The sequence below is a fragment of the Hesperophylax consimilis genome, chromosome 5 (assembly GCF_061612785.1).
Source record: "Hesperophylax consimilis isolate HC1 chromosome 5, BYU_Hcon_1.0, whole genome shotgun sequence".
NCBI classification, from domain to species: domain Eukaryota; kingdom Metazoa; phylum Arthropoda; class Insecta; order Trichoptera; family Limnephilidae; genus Hesperophylax; species Hesperophylax consimilis.
Window position 1 is genome coordinate 36,530,006 of NC_142840.1, and position 20,389 is coordinate 36,550,394.

The 20,389-nt window shown below is 33.9% G+C and overlaps 1 protein-coding gene across 2 annotated transcripts in view; it reads left to right on the forward strand.

The window, feature by feature from the left end:
• Positions 1 to 20,389, forward strand: part of LOC149423869 (uncharacterized) — a 207,093-nt gene that overhangs the window by 61,235 nt on the left and 125,469 nt on the right. For both annotated transcript variants that reach the window (XM_089631842.1, XM_089631843.1), the window contains exon 3: positions 13,512 to 13,814. In XM_089631842.1, coding sequence (XP_089487968.1) covers positions 13,560 to 13,814 — 255 coding nt within the window. In that variant the 5' untranslated portion in view covers positions 13,512 to 13,559. The remainder of the gene's footprint in view (positions 1 to 13,511; positions 13,815 to 20,389) is intronic.

Below are 20,389 nucleotides of genomic sequence, written 5' to 3' on the forward strand. Positions count from 1 at the left end.
TCAATTTAAACTATGTGAATTATCAGCCTTCGGTACTAAAATTACTAAATGGTTATTAGACTTAGGTAGGACAGATTCCGAAAAATTATTAAAAAACGTAGTCTGAGTTGATTTCCTCGATTTTGTATTTTGTATTTACCTAAAAAATATATTTTTTATTTTTCTTTCTTACATTGATATATTATATTTTTATTTTATATTTTACATGTACCTATCTGGATTTTATTGTTTATTACTGCTAAATTGTATTTTCCTAAAAAAATATTTTCTTTCTATTTTTCTTTCTTACATTTATATGTTATATTTTAATTTTATTTTATATTTTACATGTACCTACCTGGAATTATGTACACGCAACCTGCCAATTTGACTGTCCTAAAACGGGAAACTTCCTAGTTGGACAGTCAAAGCTTCCTTTTATATTTGTATATCTTGTATGTAATAAATGTAATAATAATAAATAAAATAAAATAAATAAAATAAAACATGTGCTCGAGTGTGTGTTGAAAGCTTGTTGATTGAAATTCTATGAAATGAAAGATGGAATAACTGTTACACATTATTACCTACCAAAAAATTAAAATCAAATAGATTATCTTTCAATATTAACTCGTTTATGATAGACTTGTTAAACAGATCAACACCGTTCCATACCAATTTGACGATGACCAAAATATGATTCCCGTTTCGTTACGCTCCAATTTTTTTTTGTTGGCGTTGTTGTGTTGAATATAATTTCTTTCCGAACTTTCGCGATTGCTTAAACTTGGTGGGTATAAGGTGACCTAAAATATAATGTTATATTTTTTTAGATGGTTTTCATTACAGATTTTTTTAATGAACATTTACATATGATCTTTGTTGTCTACGAATATTTTGCGCAAAAGACATCCGGATAAAACTTTGAAATGCAAAACGCAATTTTTTAAACATTAACTCCACACAGCTATGTTATGTTAGCCTCTGTCATCTTTAGGGATGCTGTATGGTTGGTCTCTTTAAGAATAGAAAGGATATTAATTGAAGGGTAGGAATCAAGGGTTATGTGGGTCTAGGAATGACGGATGTATAAATCCATATCTCTCACTGCGGTGCCAGGCGATGAGCTCGATTTCAATTCTGCTGGAGAGGTCAAATGTAACATTCTTTACTTATTTAAATTAGATAACTGCAGGACAACGGAGGGTGTCATGAGTTGTAATGCTAAAGTGTTGTAAGTAAAATATTAATTTTATTTTACTGGTATAATTATTTTATAGGTTGGATCCATTTTCGCATTAAAATATCAATCATTTTAAAAACACGTATTTTATTTCATAAATAAATTTTGAAACTCTCTAACTAATATTTTTAATTTAAATAACATTTTACCGCGAATTCTTCATTTCATAAGCCAACATTTATTTTGCAAGCAGCTGACCAAAGTTCTTTATGACAATAAAAAATCCGGTCATCGTCATTTAGTTTTTATAGTTCAGTCTTTTGCGCCATTTCATCCACGCTTTTTGTGACCATTTCAGTTTTTTTTAGAAGAAGAGAACTTTTTGCGTTGCATGGCTTGAAATAATTTTGATTCGATTAATTGTACTTGTAGTTACCTACCATTAATTGTATATTTCGAGCCAGATCAATTACTAATACTATCAAAATAAAACAAATCACTTTTCTTGTCGTTATGGGTTTATTTGATTAGTTCCGTAATGGCGTTATTTAAAAATTAAAAAAAAAACTTAATTCTACCACGAATACGTCGTGCTTGTGAAATCATATTGATTTTACGATCTCGACAAATACAGCTTTAATTATAGCTTGTTTAATTGTATGAACACGATGTCTGAGTAAACACACTCATAACGTAATAAGACGGTTTAATTACTTTCTCTCAGATAAATTGGTTTTACATGGGTTCACTGCATGTTTAAGTGGTTTAAAATGAATAAAAATAAATAAATCGCGCGTACATGCGAGTAAAAATATCAGAACATTTATTGAAAGCAACACTATTAAAAATACGCCATTCATTATTGAAAAACATATGTTAATTCATGATATTTTCAGCGCAATATCTTGTGTTCCTACTTATACTTATATTAAATAGTATAAAAATAGTCATTTTATGACCTATTGGGTTTTTGTTCGGAAATTTAATTGAAATAATTTTACCGAACTCACTCAAATAGTAACGTTTTTTTTCCGCGTGTGATAATACAATAGCATGTTAGTTTTACTTAATACAGCATTAAAAATTATTTTAGTAGTAAGGTATTTTAATACTTATTATTTATTTTTGATTTATTCAACAGTGAAAACGTGTCAATTTAGTTTTGTTAAAGTTTTCTGATGCCAGGAGCACAGCAATGAGTAAGACAAATCGATTTCCGCAGATTTGGTTCGGCTGCACTCGTCTGCAGAGAGCATCGGCCCTGGAGGGTCAATGTCACCTGGAAGCTGTCGGTGGGGTGGGGCAGGGAGGGGAGTTACCTCCGGGGATCAGCTGGGATGGTAACGAGATGGGATAAGGCGAAAATCACAGCAATTTCTTGGGCTATTTTAATCAATCCGTATGATAATGATACATCATTGTTCACTTATCTGAATCTATTTTAACGTAATATACTTTGCAAATACATTTTTTTATTGTTCAGTTTTCAACTTGCAATTAAATCATAGAAGTCCTTGAATACAATCATTTTCTAATTATTGTTTACAATTATTTTAGTTCTAGTATTTCACCTAAAAATGTAGACAATTTGCTCGACGCCATCTAGTGAGAGAATTATCACTTACAATGCCTTTCTCATATAAAAAAAATAAAGTTGGTTGTTTTCAGGTGAAAAAATGTAACAAGCAGTAATTGTTGAATGAAACACTAGTATATATTGAATTATTTCGCGGATAAGAGATAAGCCGCCATAGCTCAGTGGTCAGAGCTGTCGACCGGAAATCGAAAGGACACGGGTTCGAGTCCTGTTGGCGTCATGTATCTTTTATCAGAAGATTTTTCAATGTGGATGAGTGTTTCAGGCGAATAATTATTGCCTGTAAAATAATTGTTTACAATAGCGAAATATACTTGCTATTGTGTGTGAATTCGAGCACCGGATGTTATAAATCTTAAAATCCTCTGAATAAAAACTAGAATTCCCAATTTCTCCTTTTTATTAATTGAAAGTTTTGATACATATTTACACCATGTATCGAAAAATGCAATTATAAGCATTTCAAAATGCAATACAGTTTTTGAGCTTTGTTCACATTTAAAAATGTTTCTAGGCTTGTCATTAAATTCCTTCTTAAATAATCATTGGCTTGCCTACAATGTGGTTTCGAATGATTACTAATGGTACATTTGTTTAGCACTTGAGGATTATGTGTTCATCTCAACTCCATCCATACCTCTACGTGTAGGTCTCCCAATACCTCTGTGTCTTACAAGTTGATAATAGAAAAGTTGTTTTAAATCTTCTGTCATTCGTTCTTACCAAATGTCTTGCCTAGCGGAGCCTTCCCAGTTTAATTACTCCTATAATTGAAGAAAAAATTAATCAATACACATACTTCTGTAAAGCTTCTGGTTATAAGTATTTTGTCCGCACTGACACCTGTATGGCTTCCAAAGATTCCCCTCAAAAATATCAAGCGCTGTTGTTCTTCACAAGGACTTAACACTCTGAACCGTAACCCAGAATTGATCTACCAAGCTCAACAAGCCGAATGTATTTCACAATAAATTCCTACAATGAACATACAGTCTATTCGTTACTCTATGAGAGCTTTCTTCCAGTCGACTGCGTCACGTCATCAGGGTATTTCATGTAACATTATTTTATTGGCAACATTAGTGCCTGTCCAGATGGTTCGTGGACTCATAAAGCCGCGGTTATTAGGCCTTGTTGGCTGTGCGGCGGCTAGGATCTCACAAATGAGTGATGTCTCGAGAAATCGTGGACCGTGAGAGAGGTCAGGTTCGGAGTCCTCGGCAGTATTAGGTATAGTACAATAAGAGAGACATTTTTAAAAGGCTTTGAATAATGGCTTTTGAAACAAAGGAGATAGGGATTAAATCATTTTGCGGAAGTAAACTAAACGTATTATATGCACAGAAAAAATGATTTTGTTAACAAACTGATAATATGCCAATATCCTTATAAAATATTAGTCATTCAGAATATATCAAGAACATGTGTTATTTTCAGTATGTCAATATCAATATTAGTATTTGTACGAACACGTGATCTGCCGTCCTCATAAAACATTAGCTTTTAACCGATACTTTGTTCGGAATTTTGTCGATTTATTCGTAAAGACCTGCAGTCCCGTTTTTAATATAAAAATTAATAATTTGACAAAAAATTTAATAAATTAAAAGTATTTTATGTTAATAAGTTTTCTCCGTGTAGTTGCATATTTTCTTAAAAGTTTAGGAAGTTAGTGGTATGAAGATGGAATAAGACTGAATTTATTTATACGAATATCCCAATCGGCTTCAACACATCTCCGTGCCTCCGCCATGGTATACGTAGTACTATGTTAATTTAGAATATACGGACCTCTTTTGTACTGATTTTTAATCACATTTTCTAATGAAACACAGCTAGGTAGGATTCAATGACTCTGCATTTTTGGTCAGATTCAATCATTATTGTTTGAATAAGTAACGTGAGAACTTAAAAAATAATTGCTTGAAATTGGGTAGGCATGCATTATAAAAAAATATGCTCATAAAAAAAAGAAAATTAGAATTTATTTTTTTGGCTTGCGTATTGTGGAATACTACTTTAAAAGTATATTCAAGTATAAGTGGATAAACAGGTCTTTAAAACACGCACGATTTTTCGAGCACGACGGCGTGGCCGAGTGCTCGAAATAAAGCAAGTGTTTTAAAGACCAGTTATCCACGAATACTTTACGCTATTTTTTTTATTGGTACACTTTGAAAACATAAATATTGATATTATTATTAAAAATTTGGAAATAAGAACTATTAATGAATTCGTGATGTGACATCACAATATCTTGTTGTCATGGAAATGAAAAACACAAACATTAATTTGCAATCTGTCATGTCAGATTTATAGTTAAAAGTTGACATTAAGACTTCACATTTTGTTGATTTGTTGATGTTGCCATGGTAACTTTAAAAAACGCGCGTTCCATAAAGTGCGATTTAAACACGCTAGAGCGCACTAAATGAGTAAAAAAGGGCACCAATAGAAAAAAAATCTGTTTTGTTCTAGTATTATCTATTCTAACGCGGAATAGAGGTCCGTTGTCTGTTATTTAGTTGTTTAAGAGAATTTTATTGGGTCTTCCGAATTAAATATGTTTCCCAAATTAAAGTGCTCTTTTTGTAGAGTTGAATCTTAAAACGAGGCGGGTTTCTCGCTTGCAATGCGATCGAGCTTGTCCTAGCGTTGATGTCTCCCCATACATTAACTCCTTTGGCCTTTGTCATATTTTCACACAAAGTGTTTCCGCTTTGCAATAAAATCAAAATTAATGGAATATTTCTGAACGTATCCAAAAACTAAAAACTGATTTTGAAAGGTGATAAAATACGCTTTTATTTTTATAAATAAAAATACAATTTTTGGTAAATTAAAATACAATTTTTGGTAAATTAAAATAATGAATGCAAACATAAAAAAAAGATACAAATGGCTCGTCTTACGTTTTATGTAACTAAAATAACTGATAACGAAAATTTACATAAAAATCACGCATTTTATTATATAAATGTATGATAAACGTAATTTTCACTACAATATTATGTCGTTTCATAAAAAAAAAATTGTATTTAACTTTTAGATTTGAATATAAAGCATGGTGTTTTATCTTTCTTAAACCGTTTTTATTATATTTCTCACTATGACAGTAAGGGAGATTAACCGATTCGCAAACGTTTATGTATGGATACCTCTTCCACCAATCAAAACTGAGCGAGCGCTAAGTCAGATAATAATTAACCCTCAACGAAAGAATAAATTTAAAATAGTTAAATAACTCATATACTTTATATATTATATATTCAATTGTACACCAACATATAACAGATTATATATGTAAATTACAGAACACGTAAAGCAGAAATGGTAAAATATATATAACAATTATTTTACAAGCAATAATTATTCACCTGAAACCATCCACATTGAAAAATCTCCTGATAAAAGATACATGACGCCAACGGGACTCGAACCCGTGTCCCTTCGATTTCCGGTCGACAGCTCTGACCACTGAGCTATGGCGGCTTATCTCTTATCCGCGAAATAATTCAATATATACTAGTGTTTCATTCAACAATTACTGCTTGTTACATTTTTTCACCTGAAAACAACCAACTTTATTTTATATGAGAAAGGCATTGTAGGTGCTAACTCTCTCACTAGATGGCGTCGAGACAAATTGTCTACATTTTTAGGTGAAATACTAGAACTTGTCAAATATTAATTATTATTTTTTTGGTAAACTAATGTTTAAGACAAGATTTTTTATGCATAGCACAAAGGGTAACAATTATTTTACAAGTAATAATTATTCGCCTGAAACACTCATCCACATTGAAAAATCTCCTGATAAAAGATACATGACGCCAACGGGACTCGAACCCGTGTCCCTTCGATTTCCGGTCGACAGTTCTGACCACTGAGCTATGGCGGCTTATCTCTTATCCGCGAAATAATTCAATATAATATAATTCAAATAATTGTTACCCTTTGTGCTATGCATAAAAAATCTTGTCTTAAACATTAGTTAACCAAAAAAAAAAAAATTTACAGAAGTGCTCACGATCATAAACAATTAATAAATTGTGTTACGATGGTACACAACTAGAAAAGGTTGATTTGAAAATACGGCAAAATAGAAGTATTTAAAGGTCAGGGCCACGGTGACAGTTTTACTTAACTTTTATTTTAACCATTTTGTGACTTGGATCAAAAGATAGTCGATAGACTGATATCGAAAATATCAACCGTCAACGCATAAGTTGAGTCAATCTCAGGGCCGGTCCTATGCGGGCGCAATTGGAGCAGCCCATTCCGGGCGCCGACTTGTCAAGGCACAAAGGAGTTGATAATACCTAACACCTAACGGTCTTTGAGATTTTTTTCATGAAAACGGCGCTACATAAAAATACAAATCATCCGAATGTTATTGATTGATTACAGTGATCACCTACCCAGTCGTCTACTGGTTTTGATAAGGCACGTAAATATGTTACTCACGCCGGCCCTGGTTGGTCTGATGATTGGCGCCTTCTGATGGGTAGAAGTTCTCGCTTTCTATGTACGAAGAGTGCATGAAACCTCCCACGAGTATATTAAATAGCCCAATTTGAAGAAATGTTAGTCCCGGTAAATACTATTTATATAGGATCTGGGCTCGAGTTCTAGTTTGCAACCGTTACATATTTTGAGTTGTAGAAGTCATTATCTTAATTGATAAGAAATTATCGCATTCAATTAAAAATTAAGTTTCCTATCCGACAGAATATCGACTACCTCAAATAAGAACTGATATTTTTACGATGTTTTTTGTTCTGGTCAAATTCTAAGAGTAGTTTTAGAATAATTTAGTAGTTAGAGAATTCGTTTTGAGAATTTCTCCAAATATTGCAACAAAATTTCGTGCTTCATAAAATATGCACATTTTTAAAAATAAAACGTGCCTCAAAGTTAAAAGCCTGTAATTCTAATTTACTAGTCTTGTGATTTATTTCAGTAACTATCCTTTCAAGTCTTGTAGTTTTGCAAATGCTTTAATTATTTATCAAGAGGTTAGTTTGCTTCATGGACACTTCATGGACACTTCCATGGACATTGGACATAGGCTAATGCACTGATTTCTACAAGACCAAAGATGTACGCGAGTACGGCGCGCGATATTTCAAGGACTTATGGACCGGTCAGTGATCAGCATGGAACATATAACTGGGGAAATGCAGAATAGCTATGATAATACGAACATGTAACAAATCATAATAAAATTCCATAATATTACTACATAATTCAATTTAACAAGATTTTAAAATCTGTTTTCAGAAAGCTTTGGTATTTCCAAGCTATGGTACCGATGTAAAACGGGAAAGAAAGAAATTTTATTTGTAACTAGCTGAACATAGTTTTCTAAATCAGATGAAGTCAGTAATTTTCCTCTTATTTTGAACGTCAAGTATCCAATGCAATTGTGCGGATTGTGAAGATCCGCAAAGAATGCAAAGCTGATGGAAACGTAATAAGTAGGTTGAAGAAAGGGACGCTAAGATGGTTTGGGAATGTAAAGCGAATAAACGAAGAAAGGAGTGTAAAGAGAATATATAAAGCAAATTTGAATGGTAAAATAAGTCTGGGACGCCCGAGAATGACATGGCACGATCAAGTGGATCAGATACTTGAGTCGGGCAATGTCAGGAGTCAGAATAATGGAATAGTGTGTTGAGACGATGAATTAATGTGAATGAGGTAAGAAATGTTTGCCAAGACCGAGTTGTTTGGCGATACGTCCTCTCTGCCCTGCCCTGCTGGAAACGGTGTAATGGTTAGTTAGTTAAGTGTGCAAAAATTTCATCAAGAAGTATGAAACTGTTTCTCTGAGGGGTGGGAAAAGAGGAAGGGGGTGGTTATTAAAAACCTCAAGTATAATGAACTTTCTCCTGTTTTATTTATTTTATTTTATTTGTATTTATTTATTTTTTATAATATTTATTACATTTTATGATTTTGACTGTCCAACTAGGAAGGATTCCCGTTTCAGGACAGTCAAATTTAGAAGGTCAAGTATGAATACTTTCGTCAATCTCGAAATAAAACTGTAGATTTGTTTAAAAAACACAATAAAACGTAGATGCTCTTCTTTTGTAAATATTGGAATGCCTGTATGATTTATTGGTATACAGATCGCTTTTGCTTTACAGTTGACAGTAGAACGTTGAATTTCTAGCTCGTCCAAAAATGAGATCGGCAGATGATCTAATGCTTTATGCTTCTAGAACTTACCACCGTAAATTCTTCTATTTAGTGACACACTCTTTATTCTTCTTTCATAATTGGCAAGAATTTAACTCCTCCAAGTGGAGGTGGGATTCCACATCGACTGACGTTTGTTTCTGCGCAGCGGGCTCGATATAATACCAGAAAAAAACACACAAAAGCCGGAGATCTCAGATCATTCACCCGTACCTACCTCAGTAGTCACTTATGCGGTAAAAGCTACTAGTAACGGGTGGCACACCGAGAACATTAAATAACCTTTTAAAACGTCTATTTTCGCAACTGTTCCATCGTAATGAGCATAATGAAACCAATTTGAAACTTTATTCCACTTGTTTGGTGTCTTCATATAAAATTATGAGGAATATTACCAATCACCAAAATGTACATAAAATCATTTTGTTATCAAACCAAAAAAGTATATATACCACAAATTTTATCAAAAATACACCAGTATGAAGTGAACATGGTCTTGATTGTTTGAAACCGGTCTGGTCAGAAAAAATAAACAAGTTTAATAAAGTATTATTAAGCTCAACACATGCTTGTTCTAATGAAGTTAAAAATTCTTATCATACGTAAATAGTAACCCGATTTTTAGCAAATTATGTTTTTTTTTCTACATTTTGCTCCCAACCTTCTGGAGCCAGTGGGCTCTCCAATTGGGTTATGTTGTAAGGCTGGTGGCAGTGTAAGGGAAGGGCATGGGGAAGAGAAAGGTGAGTAAGGGACTGGGTAATCATATCTGGTCAAAAACACGGCAAAGCCATTTCAAGCAAACAATTTAATTCTGAAAGGTGGTCTGTCACCAGGGCGATACTTAGAATATCTTTCATTCTAGAACGTGCCGCAAATAAGTATTATTTTTAATTAATTAATTAGTGTGAAACAACACAAATGAAATAAAATAAAATTAACTTGCGCTCGCCTGGATTTGAACTCGTGACCGCCGGATTCCTAGCCGAGGATAGTAACCACTCAACCAAGGAGGCCGTTTTGAGTGGTAACGAGGTTTTGATTATGTTGTCTGAAGTTTCAATCTGAATTAACTAAAAGGTCTAAAAATCAATACTTTTACCGTTTAGGAATGCCTCAAGTCCCTTTCACAGCCCTCTTCCCTTGAACGTTGTCCCCCTCCTCTCTCCCAATACACAGTTTTGCATTTCCGACTTTGCTCGTTACTTTGTGATGATACCTGCAATCTGTTCTCACCTTAATTACCATAAAACTTTCTCGCACAGGCCCCTGTTTTCTCGAGAGGTAATACATTCAGTGACCAACAATTAAACTAGTACAATTAAACGAGAAGTAGGTAATTGTACTAACTTAACGACTTGCGTTACCTAACGAGTAGAGTAATGGTTATAGAATGAGTGCTCGCTCTCAGCTCCTAGAAAAGTCAATCATCATCATTCAGTAATGCTCCACAAAAACTATTATAATAATGTACAGAACTTAATATCTTCGACTTAACTGCTTAGTTTATCAATAAATATTTCAGGGTCAATTTGAATTAATCGTGACATACAGTTGCTCATGATTTGGAATACGAAAACAGAGTTATACTCTATGATTACGTTATAGAAACAGGATGGTCAATTTAGACACAGATTTGTGAAATGAAATTAAATTTGTGAATGAAACCACAGGTAAATGGCCGATAATCTTTCTGTTATAAGTTCAAAGGTTTTAAATATTCGTTTACGTGGGGTTAGAAATACGTTTTTAAAGTTGTTTTACATAGATCTTGAGTAAGACGATAATAGATGAGCCTTTATATAGCGTTGCACAATCTCACTCAGCCTCTTTCTATACCAGACCATCATCTAAGTTGGACTACAATAGTAGTAATAATAGTAGTTCGCTACAATAGTAGTATCGCAAACGGTGTGTTAATAAAATAAACTACATTCAGAAAAGAACAGAATGAAAGTATTGTAGAAATGTTCATAAACCAAGTTACCTACAACACACAAAATTACAAAATAAAAGTTTATAAAATCTTTTCTGAAGGAAAACTGACACTTAACACCGACGTGAAATAACAATATTCTTTTTAATTTAAATAATATAAGAAGAATACGTTCTTCAAAAGACTGAGTTTTTATGAATTAAAAACTTCTGAGTTCTTGCAGAAACTCCATCTTACAGTGCATTGACAGTGATGTAGATCATTGTAAGGATTACAACTGGTCTGTAAAATGAGGTTTTCCTTGTGGGAACTCTGCACTTTATTTTAAATCTGCACTCATCGATGTATTTTTTATTAAGGGTGATTGATTAAATTGAAAAAGTTTGCTATCTTATAATCAAGATGATACCTTACTTTTAAGGTCCTCATCTTCCATGGGCAAAATGATGACAAAATGCTTCTTAGACGCAATGAATTGATTAACATGGCTAAGTGATTGATAGCGGCTAATTAATACTTTACGTTAGAGCAACGGCAACCTCTCGCCAGTCTATTTAAACCGGAGAAATCTTTCTGATGACTTGCAAGTCGTTAGGGGAAATGAACACATTTTAGTAGACTGCATTACAAAATCGAGTACCTACAACTTGTAAGCTCGTTTGTAAATGATTGTAATTGAAATAATCGCGTTTCTTACGTGAATATTCAAGTATTACTTAACCTTAGACCATTGCTACACAAATGATTATTTAATATTTTGTTTCAGAAATATAAGTGTTGATTCGGTAACATTATAATCAAATCGATTTGTTGTGATTTTAATCAATTTCGATTTGGAGAAAAGTGTTAAAATGCGAGAAAGTCTCGCTAAATTTCGCTGTTATTAAACGCTGGCAATTTCGTTTGGCATTTCTCATCTAATTCAGTATTTTATATTAGACCATAATTATTTAATGTTTTTTCATAATCTGTTGCGAATGGATTAGTCTAGTCGAGCAAATTAAACATATTGTTCCATCACCTCTTCAACTAAACACCTCAAACCCAAAACATTTGGTCAACTATAACTTAGCCGACAAACCGTTCTCCGTAAATTCATAATTTTCTTCGATCAAAACTATTTTCTTCTCCTTACCCTTCGTTCTCCGCATTCTATCCCAACAAGCTACTTTACTAAAATTAATTAATAGTAAATAAAATGAATTAATTATAAAAAGTAATACATTAAAATACGATTCGGGGGGGGGGGGGGGCGGTATAAGTACCGCCGCCCCAGGAACCATTTATTGAATAACCAACACCTCTAGCGTAATCTAGCATAATAATTGTAATAAATATATCACCGAATAAAGAAAAATTACAAAAAAATTATAAATCACAGCAAGTGGTTCGCTACGTTGGGTGACTTAGCAGGGGTGCCCTTATTCTTAGGGCTGAGGTTTGTCCTGGTCTTGGCAGCGGATGCGTCTGCCCACCAACTGCGCGGTTGGCCATTGGGAGAGGCCGGTTGACGGAGACCCCTTGACTTCTTCAGCCGAACTCTCTCGACCCATTGCCTAACACAGCAGTGGGAGAGATGGTTTCATACGTCCGTCACTTCTAAACACCCTGAGCCCCAGATTCTTCCAGAATTTCTCCTCCTTCATTTCCTTGAAAATACCTTCCGCAATGAGACATGCCTTGAGGGAAATTATTTTCATCAAGGGGTCCTGTTTGGTTTTAATTTAAAAAAATAGATCTGTAAGTGACTTTGCCACAATTTAAAAATGCCTCCGGAAAGCGAAACAGCTGTCATGCGCAGTAATAATAACCTCGCAGTTTTAAAAAAAAGAGTGATAAACCGTTTTTAAAAATAAAATAAAAACGGTAATTTCAAAAATAAAAAAAATAAACTTTAAATGGAAATGGAATTCTGAAAATTATACTTGAAAACAATACACGTGTCTTTTAGTTGTCATGACTTAGTTGATGCTTATTATTTTTTTGTATTAAAATTCTAGCATTGATTAAAAAAAATATTGGCAAAAGCTGTCAAAATATATATTCCTCTACAGCTTAATTAACCAGTGACACAATATTTCTTTGGAACTGCTAACTTCTGTATATATCTTTCTGAATGTATTTATGTAATATATTCAAATTAACTGTGTGAAGTTTGTTTGTTTTAAAACCTATTTACACACTTCATTGAACTCTCGTAAAAATGATTTCCTTCTAAGTAAGGACTGAAAGTGGAAAAGAGGCATTGGCCACAAGGTTGTACAAATATACAATCTCCTTCCAGATAACCTTAAAACGGAGAGTATAAATGTATTTAAAAAAAAAGTTATTAGAACAAAATTAGAAAACTACATATTTAATGTTGTATGTACTTATTTAAGTTAAGAAAGTGAAATGTTTAATTTCTTTTAACTTAATAAGAAAAAAAAAATTGTATAATTTTGTCTGTCCCGGAATGAATTTTAGTAATCTCACTGGGAATAATGTAAAATTTTGTGAATTGTTATCCCTTAGAGATTTCTCCTGACTCGAGAGTCAGGACTTTTTAATGGTTGACACAGTAAGCTAAATTGTACCATTCGTCTAATAGTATTATCTCCTTTTTCCAGATGGCTCCCAGTGACTGAGCGAGTGCCCAGCGAGGATCAGCAGACGCGATGGACCAGTACAGCGCGCGGTTTACGGCGTCGACGGGTTCCACCACGTCGACCGCCTCGGATACCGTGTCGGGCGGGCGCGACTCGCTGGCCGGGAGCGGCGTCCGGCGCTTGCGCCTGTCCCGCCCGGCGGCCGCGCCCTACGCCAAGCGAGCGCCCTTCGGGTTCGCGCTGCGCGGCGGCCGCGAGCATGGTACGGGCTTCTTCGTCACACATGTGGAGCCGGGCTCGGAAGCCAACAATCAGGGACTTAAGGTAAGGAGAAGAAAAAATATCTTAAATATTATACAATATGTCTTAAATTAGTGAAAATAATCACGTTTGCACATAAATTATTGAATATTGTAAATACAACGTTTAAAAAAACATATATATTATTACATACATAAATTATATCTAATATTGTAAATACTTAAATACATTCAGAAAGATACAGAAGTTAGCAGTTCCAAAGAAAGATTGTGTCACTGGTTAATAAAGCTGGAATATACATTTTAAGGCGATGCACTACGTCGTGTAGTATTTTAAATTGAGCCGCTATCAATAACAACTCTTAGGTAGATGGCGATAAGGTTTAAATTCCCGCTTAACACCATCCGCCCGTTTTGATTTATGCAAGAAAAAAACATGGCCAAAAAGAGCCTTTTATTTTATTTTGTGGATGTTCAGGCATAAATATTTAATTTTTTTCGATCATTTTATAAATAACTTAATATTCCACATTATACAATAAAATCATAACCGAAAATGGGTTCGTAAGTAGGAGATTTTGAACTTTAAAGCAGTTTTCATAGGCCTTATACATTATTTTTTTCTGGGCTTATAAAAAGATTTATCTAAAAAATACTCGGTCATTTCAAAGGCCAAGATATATTCTACTCGCAGTATTTAATTAAAGCATCTGAAAAATTTCTAGGCGGCCAAATTTTCAAACCAAAAACACATGATTTTGCATTACTACGTATGGCATCGCCTTAAGAGCTTTTGCCAATGTTTGTTTTAGTCAATGTCAGAATTTTAATACAAAATATTAATTGGTATCAACTAAGTCGTGATAACTAAAAGACATCGTGTATTGTTTTGTATCATTTTCAGAATTCCATTTCAATTTAAAGATTTTATTTTAAATGTTACTGTTTTTATTTGATTTGTTTGGAAATGAATATGTTTAAAATAAGAGTAAAAACATGGCTGAGAGAATACAGTGATATTCAACTTGAAGACGATGTATATCCAACATGAAACTAAATAAACTACAGGCCGCTTCAGAACAGGAATCCGTAAGGAGGACTGTGAAAAAAAACTTATGTTTTACTTTATACCTACATGTATAAACTTTGCAATTGCAACTAATAAAGAAAAATACATATATAATAACTTCTTATATTTAGGTACTAATTAAAATTAGGCTCTTACCACCAAATAAGTTGAAAAGGAATGGCAACCAATATTTTGTTCACCAAAATAAGTTTTGACTCCCCAAACACTTAAAGCGACAAATAACACCAAAAAAAGAAACGTCTTCCAAATAACGAATATGTAAATATATAATCCGCATTGCAAATATAAAAATTATTTACAACTAATAAATTGACGCTTGAACTTCAAAATGTAAATTGAAGCCAAATTGAGTAAATGTTCACCAAATTTACTACAACCAATTTACGCGCTAACGCTACCCAAACAAACTACAACGTACAATGTAGGTAAACAAAACTTTTCGCGACAAATGTGGTTGTATGCTAGCGGTTGATTATGTCCCCGCGCCCGCCCATTGACAGGTTAGGTCACAATTATACAACATTTTTTGCATCACAAGATTTAAAATAGGCACCCTGATCTATACATTTTACAGTCAATTAAATAGTAAAATGCTATTCAAAACTTAACTTTTTTGAGGAAACAATACTTTTTTTAGAAGCAGATATTTTATTAGAGTAACAAAAGGGTAATATTTTAATAACATTTTAGAATAAATTTAGGTTCAAATTTTGATATAAATTTACCACTGGTGAGAAAACGGTATTATTTTTGGTGTCAAGTACTTTATTTGACTAACATAAACTTTAATATATGGGTAACGTTTTAGCATAAAATAATTGCCTATTTTGGGTTGAAAATGTATTTTTTGGATATATATTTTTACACCATTTGGCAAGCAGTTAAACCTAAGCCAAAATGAATTGTGTGTTATCTGAAAATCTTCTGATAATTATTACACGATACTTCCCTTTGTTAGGATAGCGAATACAGCAAACGTTTATCTTATTCTGAAATTAATTGCAAAAACACTGTCGGCCTCAGCCCAGTAGGTGAATAGGACCTACCAACCAATCGGCCTTTGTTTCGGCTATCATTAAACGTGCATACACTTTACAAAAAGCGGTCCAGCACAACACCAAATACCAGACTACTGGATACAGCAGATATAGATAGCAGATATAACAGCCGAGAGAAACAGGAAAAGCCCACTTAGTCCAACCTAAATACCGCAATCTCGAAGGAATGCTCCGTGGACCACTAGCGGCAGCTGCAAGAGAGCGAACCCGAGATTCGAGAGTTCTACACCGTCCATTTTGACTTTGGCACGGCGTCATAACAGTTCATTTTAGTTGTTGGTAACCGGCGGTTAAACGTTGGCAGCAGTTACGACGCTGGTTACCGGTTACCGATAGCTAATAGTTACAAGTTCGAAAACAATGGAGTTATTCGTCAGTTGCACAACGGCTCCCTACTTCTACTGTGCGAGCCACTGGCAAAACAGTACAGGGTGGATAAGATAAAACATGCATTTAAATGTTGCATCATTTTTATACCGCAGCTACCTCTCATTACCATTTTAATTTATTTAACTACTGGATAAAAGCTGTTTACTCTTGTCTAGCACATTTGCACGCATTTCCACCAAACTAGATTAATTGACTATTTATTCTAAAACATTATTATTGTTTATTGACTGCGCATATTAGCGCAGTACTGTTTTAACTCAAACCGTTTGGCATTTTATCTGCCTGTAATTTCGAAAATCTACCCCGTCCATTTTATTATTCAAGCATACTTTTTTTTGTCTAGACGGCTAACTTTGACTGATCTTTTCTATATTATAGTACCTACCTGTTTGAAGAAAGTTTGAAAAATAATAAAAGATGACGTTTGTTATGACAGTTGTTTGGACAAATATTATAATTCTTCAATAGAAATGTTTTTTTTACATTGACCCCACACAGAGGGCCCTGTTGAAAATAATTTCCCTCGGGGCCTATTTCATCTCTTGGGATGCTTTGGGGAGGTATGGGGCGGCGGTACCCAAACCCGCCTCCCAAATTGAAATCTTAAATAAATTTTTTAATGTTTAATTATGGTAGGTATTTAAGTACTTACTTAAAAAATTTTTGGTTGTGATTTATTAAATAAGAGAAAATTAAAAACATTTTTTTTGGCATGATGTCTACTGTTTAAAAAACTTAACTATGGGGCGCACTTGTGATTTATACGGGGTCGTTCGACGGTGGAAGGTGAAGGTTCTTGACTAGAAATCCGGAGGTCGCGGATTTAAATGGCGTGCGCAATTAAATTTTATTGATTTATTTGTGTTAAATCATAAATTAAAAATAATTTATTGTATATTTGTGGCACGTTCAAGAGTGGAAGATACTCTCAGTATCACTCTGGTGTAAGACCACCATTCAGAATTGAAACGCTGTTGTAGGAAATGGCTTTATAGCTAGGTACTTCCCCACTTTCCTCTTCCACATCTCCTTTCCCTCCCCACCACCTGCAGTTTCACAACATACCCCAATTGTGGATGCCGTAGTCTCACTGGCTCCAGATGTTGGGAGCAGTTTGGACTATTGTGCGATATTCACATAAAAAGCCTTAACAGTTTGCTAAACACATTAAATTGATATAACTGTTTTCACAACGGCCTATGAAAAAACCACCAAGCGTGGGAGATAAATACAATTCCGAAATTTGAATTGGAATCATGCGTTGGAATCATCTTGTTATCTCTCATTTAAGTGACGGTTAGAACCATTCTTAGTATCTCCCCCCTAGGTTAATCCATCCACTTATTATAAGCTCTAATATTATCCACTTTGCGGTAGTTTCTAGGCCACCCAGCCTCCTTCTCATTGAAATATCAACGCGTAGTTATTACTTCTTATGACTCCAACCATCCCCGCCTCGATGCATGTTCGTGCGGCAACAGAATAGTGGGTGCTTTGGGTTTTGTATCCGATGGCAATTACATACTTCTCCGAATGCAAAGCAATCACATCTCATTTCCTCTGCAACTCATCTCACGTCATATATAAATTGTTCGAGGGATATTATTGTATATTCCAAAAATTACTAATAAATATAGCAAACGAACATTCATTTATCTTTCACATTCTATATTTAATAAGATGCCAATCGATGTAAAAAGCTAATAAACCTGCACCATCGAACTCAAAAAAGCTTAAAGGTATTGCTGCTGGAATTATGAGTTAAATCTCGGTAAGAAGTTACCGTTTGGAATTTTGAAAGTTTCATCGTGATCAGTTTTTAATTGGATTACACATTAGTGATTTATTCGAGTTCGTTATTTACAACTAGAAACGAACTCATCTATTTTCTTTAATAACAATGAATTATATTGATCGCCGACTTGTTGTTCATTTAGTGTGCGATATAATTTAGTTAAAATGTGTCCGCTCTCGACTAGCAAATAAATAGTAAGGCAGTAGAAAAGGCAAAATATAGTGTATGAAATCAATTGTGACTATAATAATGAATTTGGGCCTTTCCATCAACGTTCAAGTTTAGTACAAATTTTTGGGAGTGGCTCATACTTGCGTTACAATATAATGAGATAAATATTGGTAACTTTCTTTGATGTTACTTGGTAGAGTCAATGTTGTTAAATCTAAATTTTAGTATGTAAGAAGTAAATAATATTGTAGTAGTCATAGAAAATAATATATTAGGTATAAGATGTAAACTCTTATAACTAAATAAAATATACATTAAAAAAAAAAAAAAAAAGAGGAGGGTGATTCTTGGCTTTGGATTCTGAGCTTTCAGGTTCAAATCCGGCGAGGACAAATACCAATTAGACTAGGCTGCGCTTGTTTTATGCAGAATATAAATAATAGTGTTTATTTTGCAGAATTTAAAAAATAGTGTTTTTTTGCCATTTCCGATTCTCTTTTCACCCCTTTGCGATACTGAGAGTAGAAGATACTCACAGTATTGTTCAGGTGAAATACTACCGTTCAAAATTGAAATGATCCTTGAAATGGTTTTACCGTGTTTTGTGACCAGATCAGAATAGCCAGGTATTTCCTGATCTCCTTCGTCGACCCTTCTGAGAAATAATAACCGACAAATAGCGACAATTTCCTATCTACAAATTTTTTTGTGGGTAGGAAATGCTTTTTTTGATTATCTCACATTTAACCGAAATATGATCAATTATTCTTTTTGGTTTTGTTGATTTTTTTTACTCGTTTGTTTTCTCCAACAGTTTAAATAATAACCTATTGAAGTGATTGCGCTTTTGACTTGATTTTCCCAAGAGAATAGCGCTATGAAAGTAATCCATTTATTATTTAAATGTTTTACAAACAAATCGCTAAATCGTATAGCACTGAATAAATTATTAAAGAATTTACACGTCAATGGCCGTAACTCTTTTAAGCAGAATTTGACACATATTTTGCCAATTAAGGCATAGCACAATGCGCGAACATGTTTGAATAATGAGATTATTACGAGGCATTATATCTGACCGCCATTGTGAAGAAAGTTGACTTTTATTTGAGAAAAAAATCTCTCGTAAATCAATAATAAATAATAATAACGTTTGCGGTGTCGACTGACGACTAAACTTTCTCTTGTTATCCCACGTGGTTAAAAGGCCGGCCAACTTAACTTGATCGTAAATTCATATTTTTTTCATGTAGGAACCTACATCTTGTACCTGGTAGGTGTTAACACTAGAACGACCGGGTACTGCTCCATACCTATAATGACCGCTACCGTCATATTGACGGCTGATCACATAAGAGTGTAATCTTTAGTATAATCAATAAATATATTATAAAAGTAAGAATACAATGTGCGTTCTACTAAAACTCATAAACGAGTCCAGGTACGATCAAAGGAGTTATATGGTGTAGTAGTCCTCCCCATGCATGAAGAAGGTTCCCGTTTTTACCTGAAGGCCGGGCTTTTGAAAATATAAGGGCTGCAAGTTTCGCCCCATAGAAATTTCTAGAACATGGTAGAACATTCGAGAGTTTTCGAGAGCATTCCACAACATTTCCAAATATCCCGGAACATTCTGGAATGTTGTGGAATGTTGGGAAATAGTCTGGAACATTCGGGAACATCTCTGAACATTCCAGATCATAATGAACTAAAAACGGGATTACACACCGTTTCCTGATAAACTTTTAGTAAATTATAATCGTGACAATTGGTATCTCTAAATAGTATAAAACAAAGTCACTATCCGCGTCTTTCTGTTTGTGCGCTTAGTTCTTATAAACTATGCAACGGAGTTTGATAGGGTTTTCACTATCATTTAGAGAATTTCTTCCGAAATGTTTTTGGAGGATTGTGAATTATCGCCAATTTAAATGGATTGTTAGCTGGATGATTCTCCAATCCGCAGAACCCAAGGTTGCGTGGTTACTTTCGGTGTGTAAGATTTTAGATTTAGATTTTCTGATTAGAATTCGAATATTTTAAATTTAGTTTTATTTTAACAAACTCAAGTTACAGGAAATGGAAAGATTAAAAGTAGATATTCTTGAAATTAGTGAACTGAGATGGACTGGCAG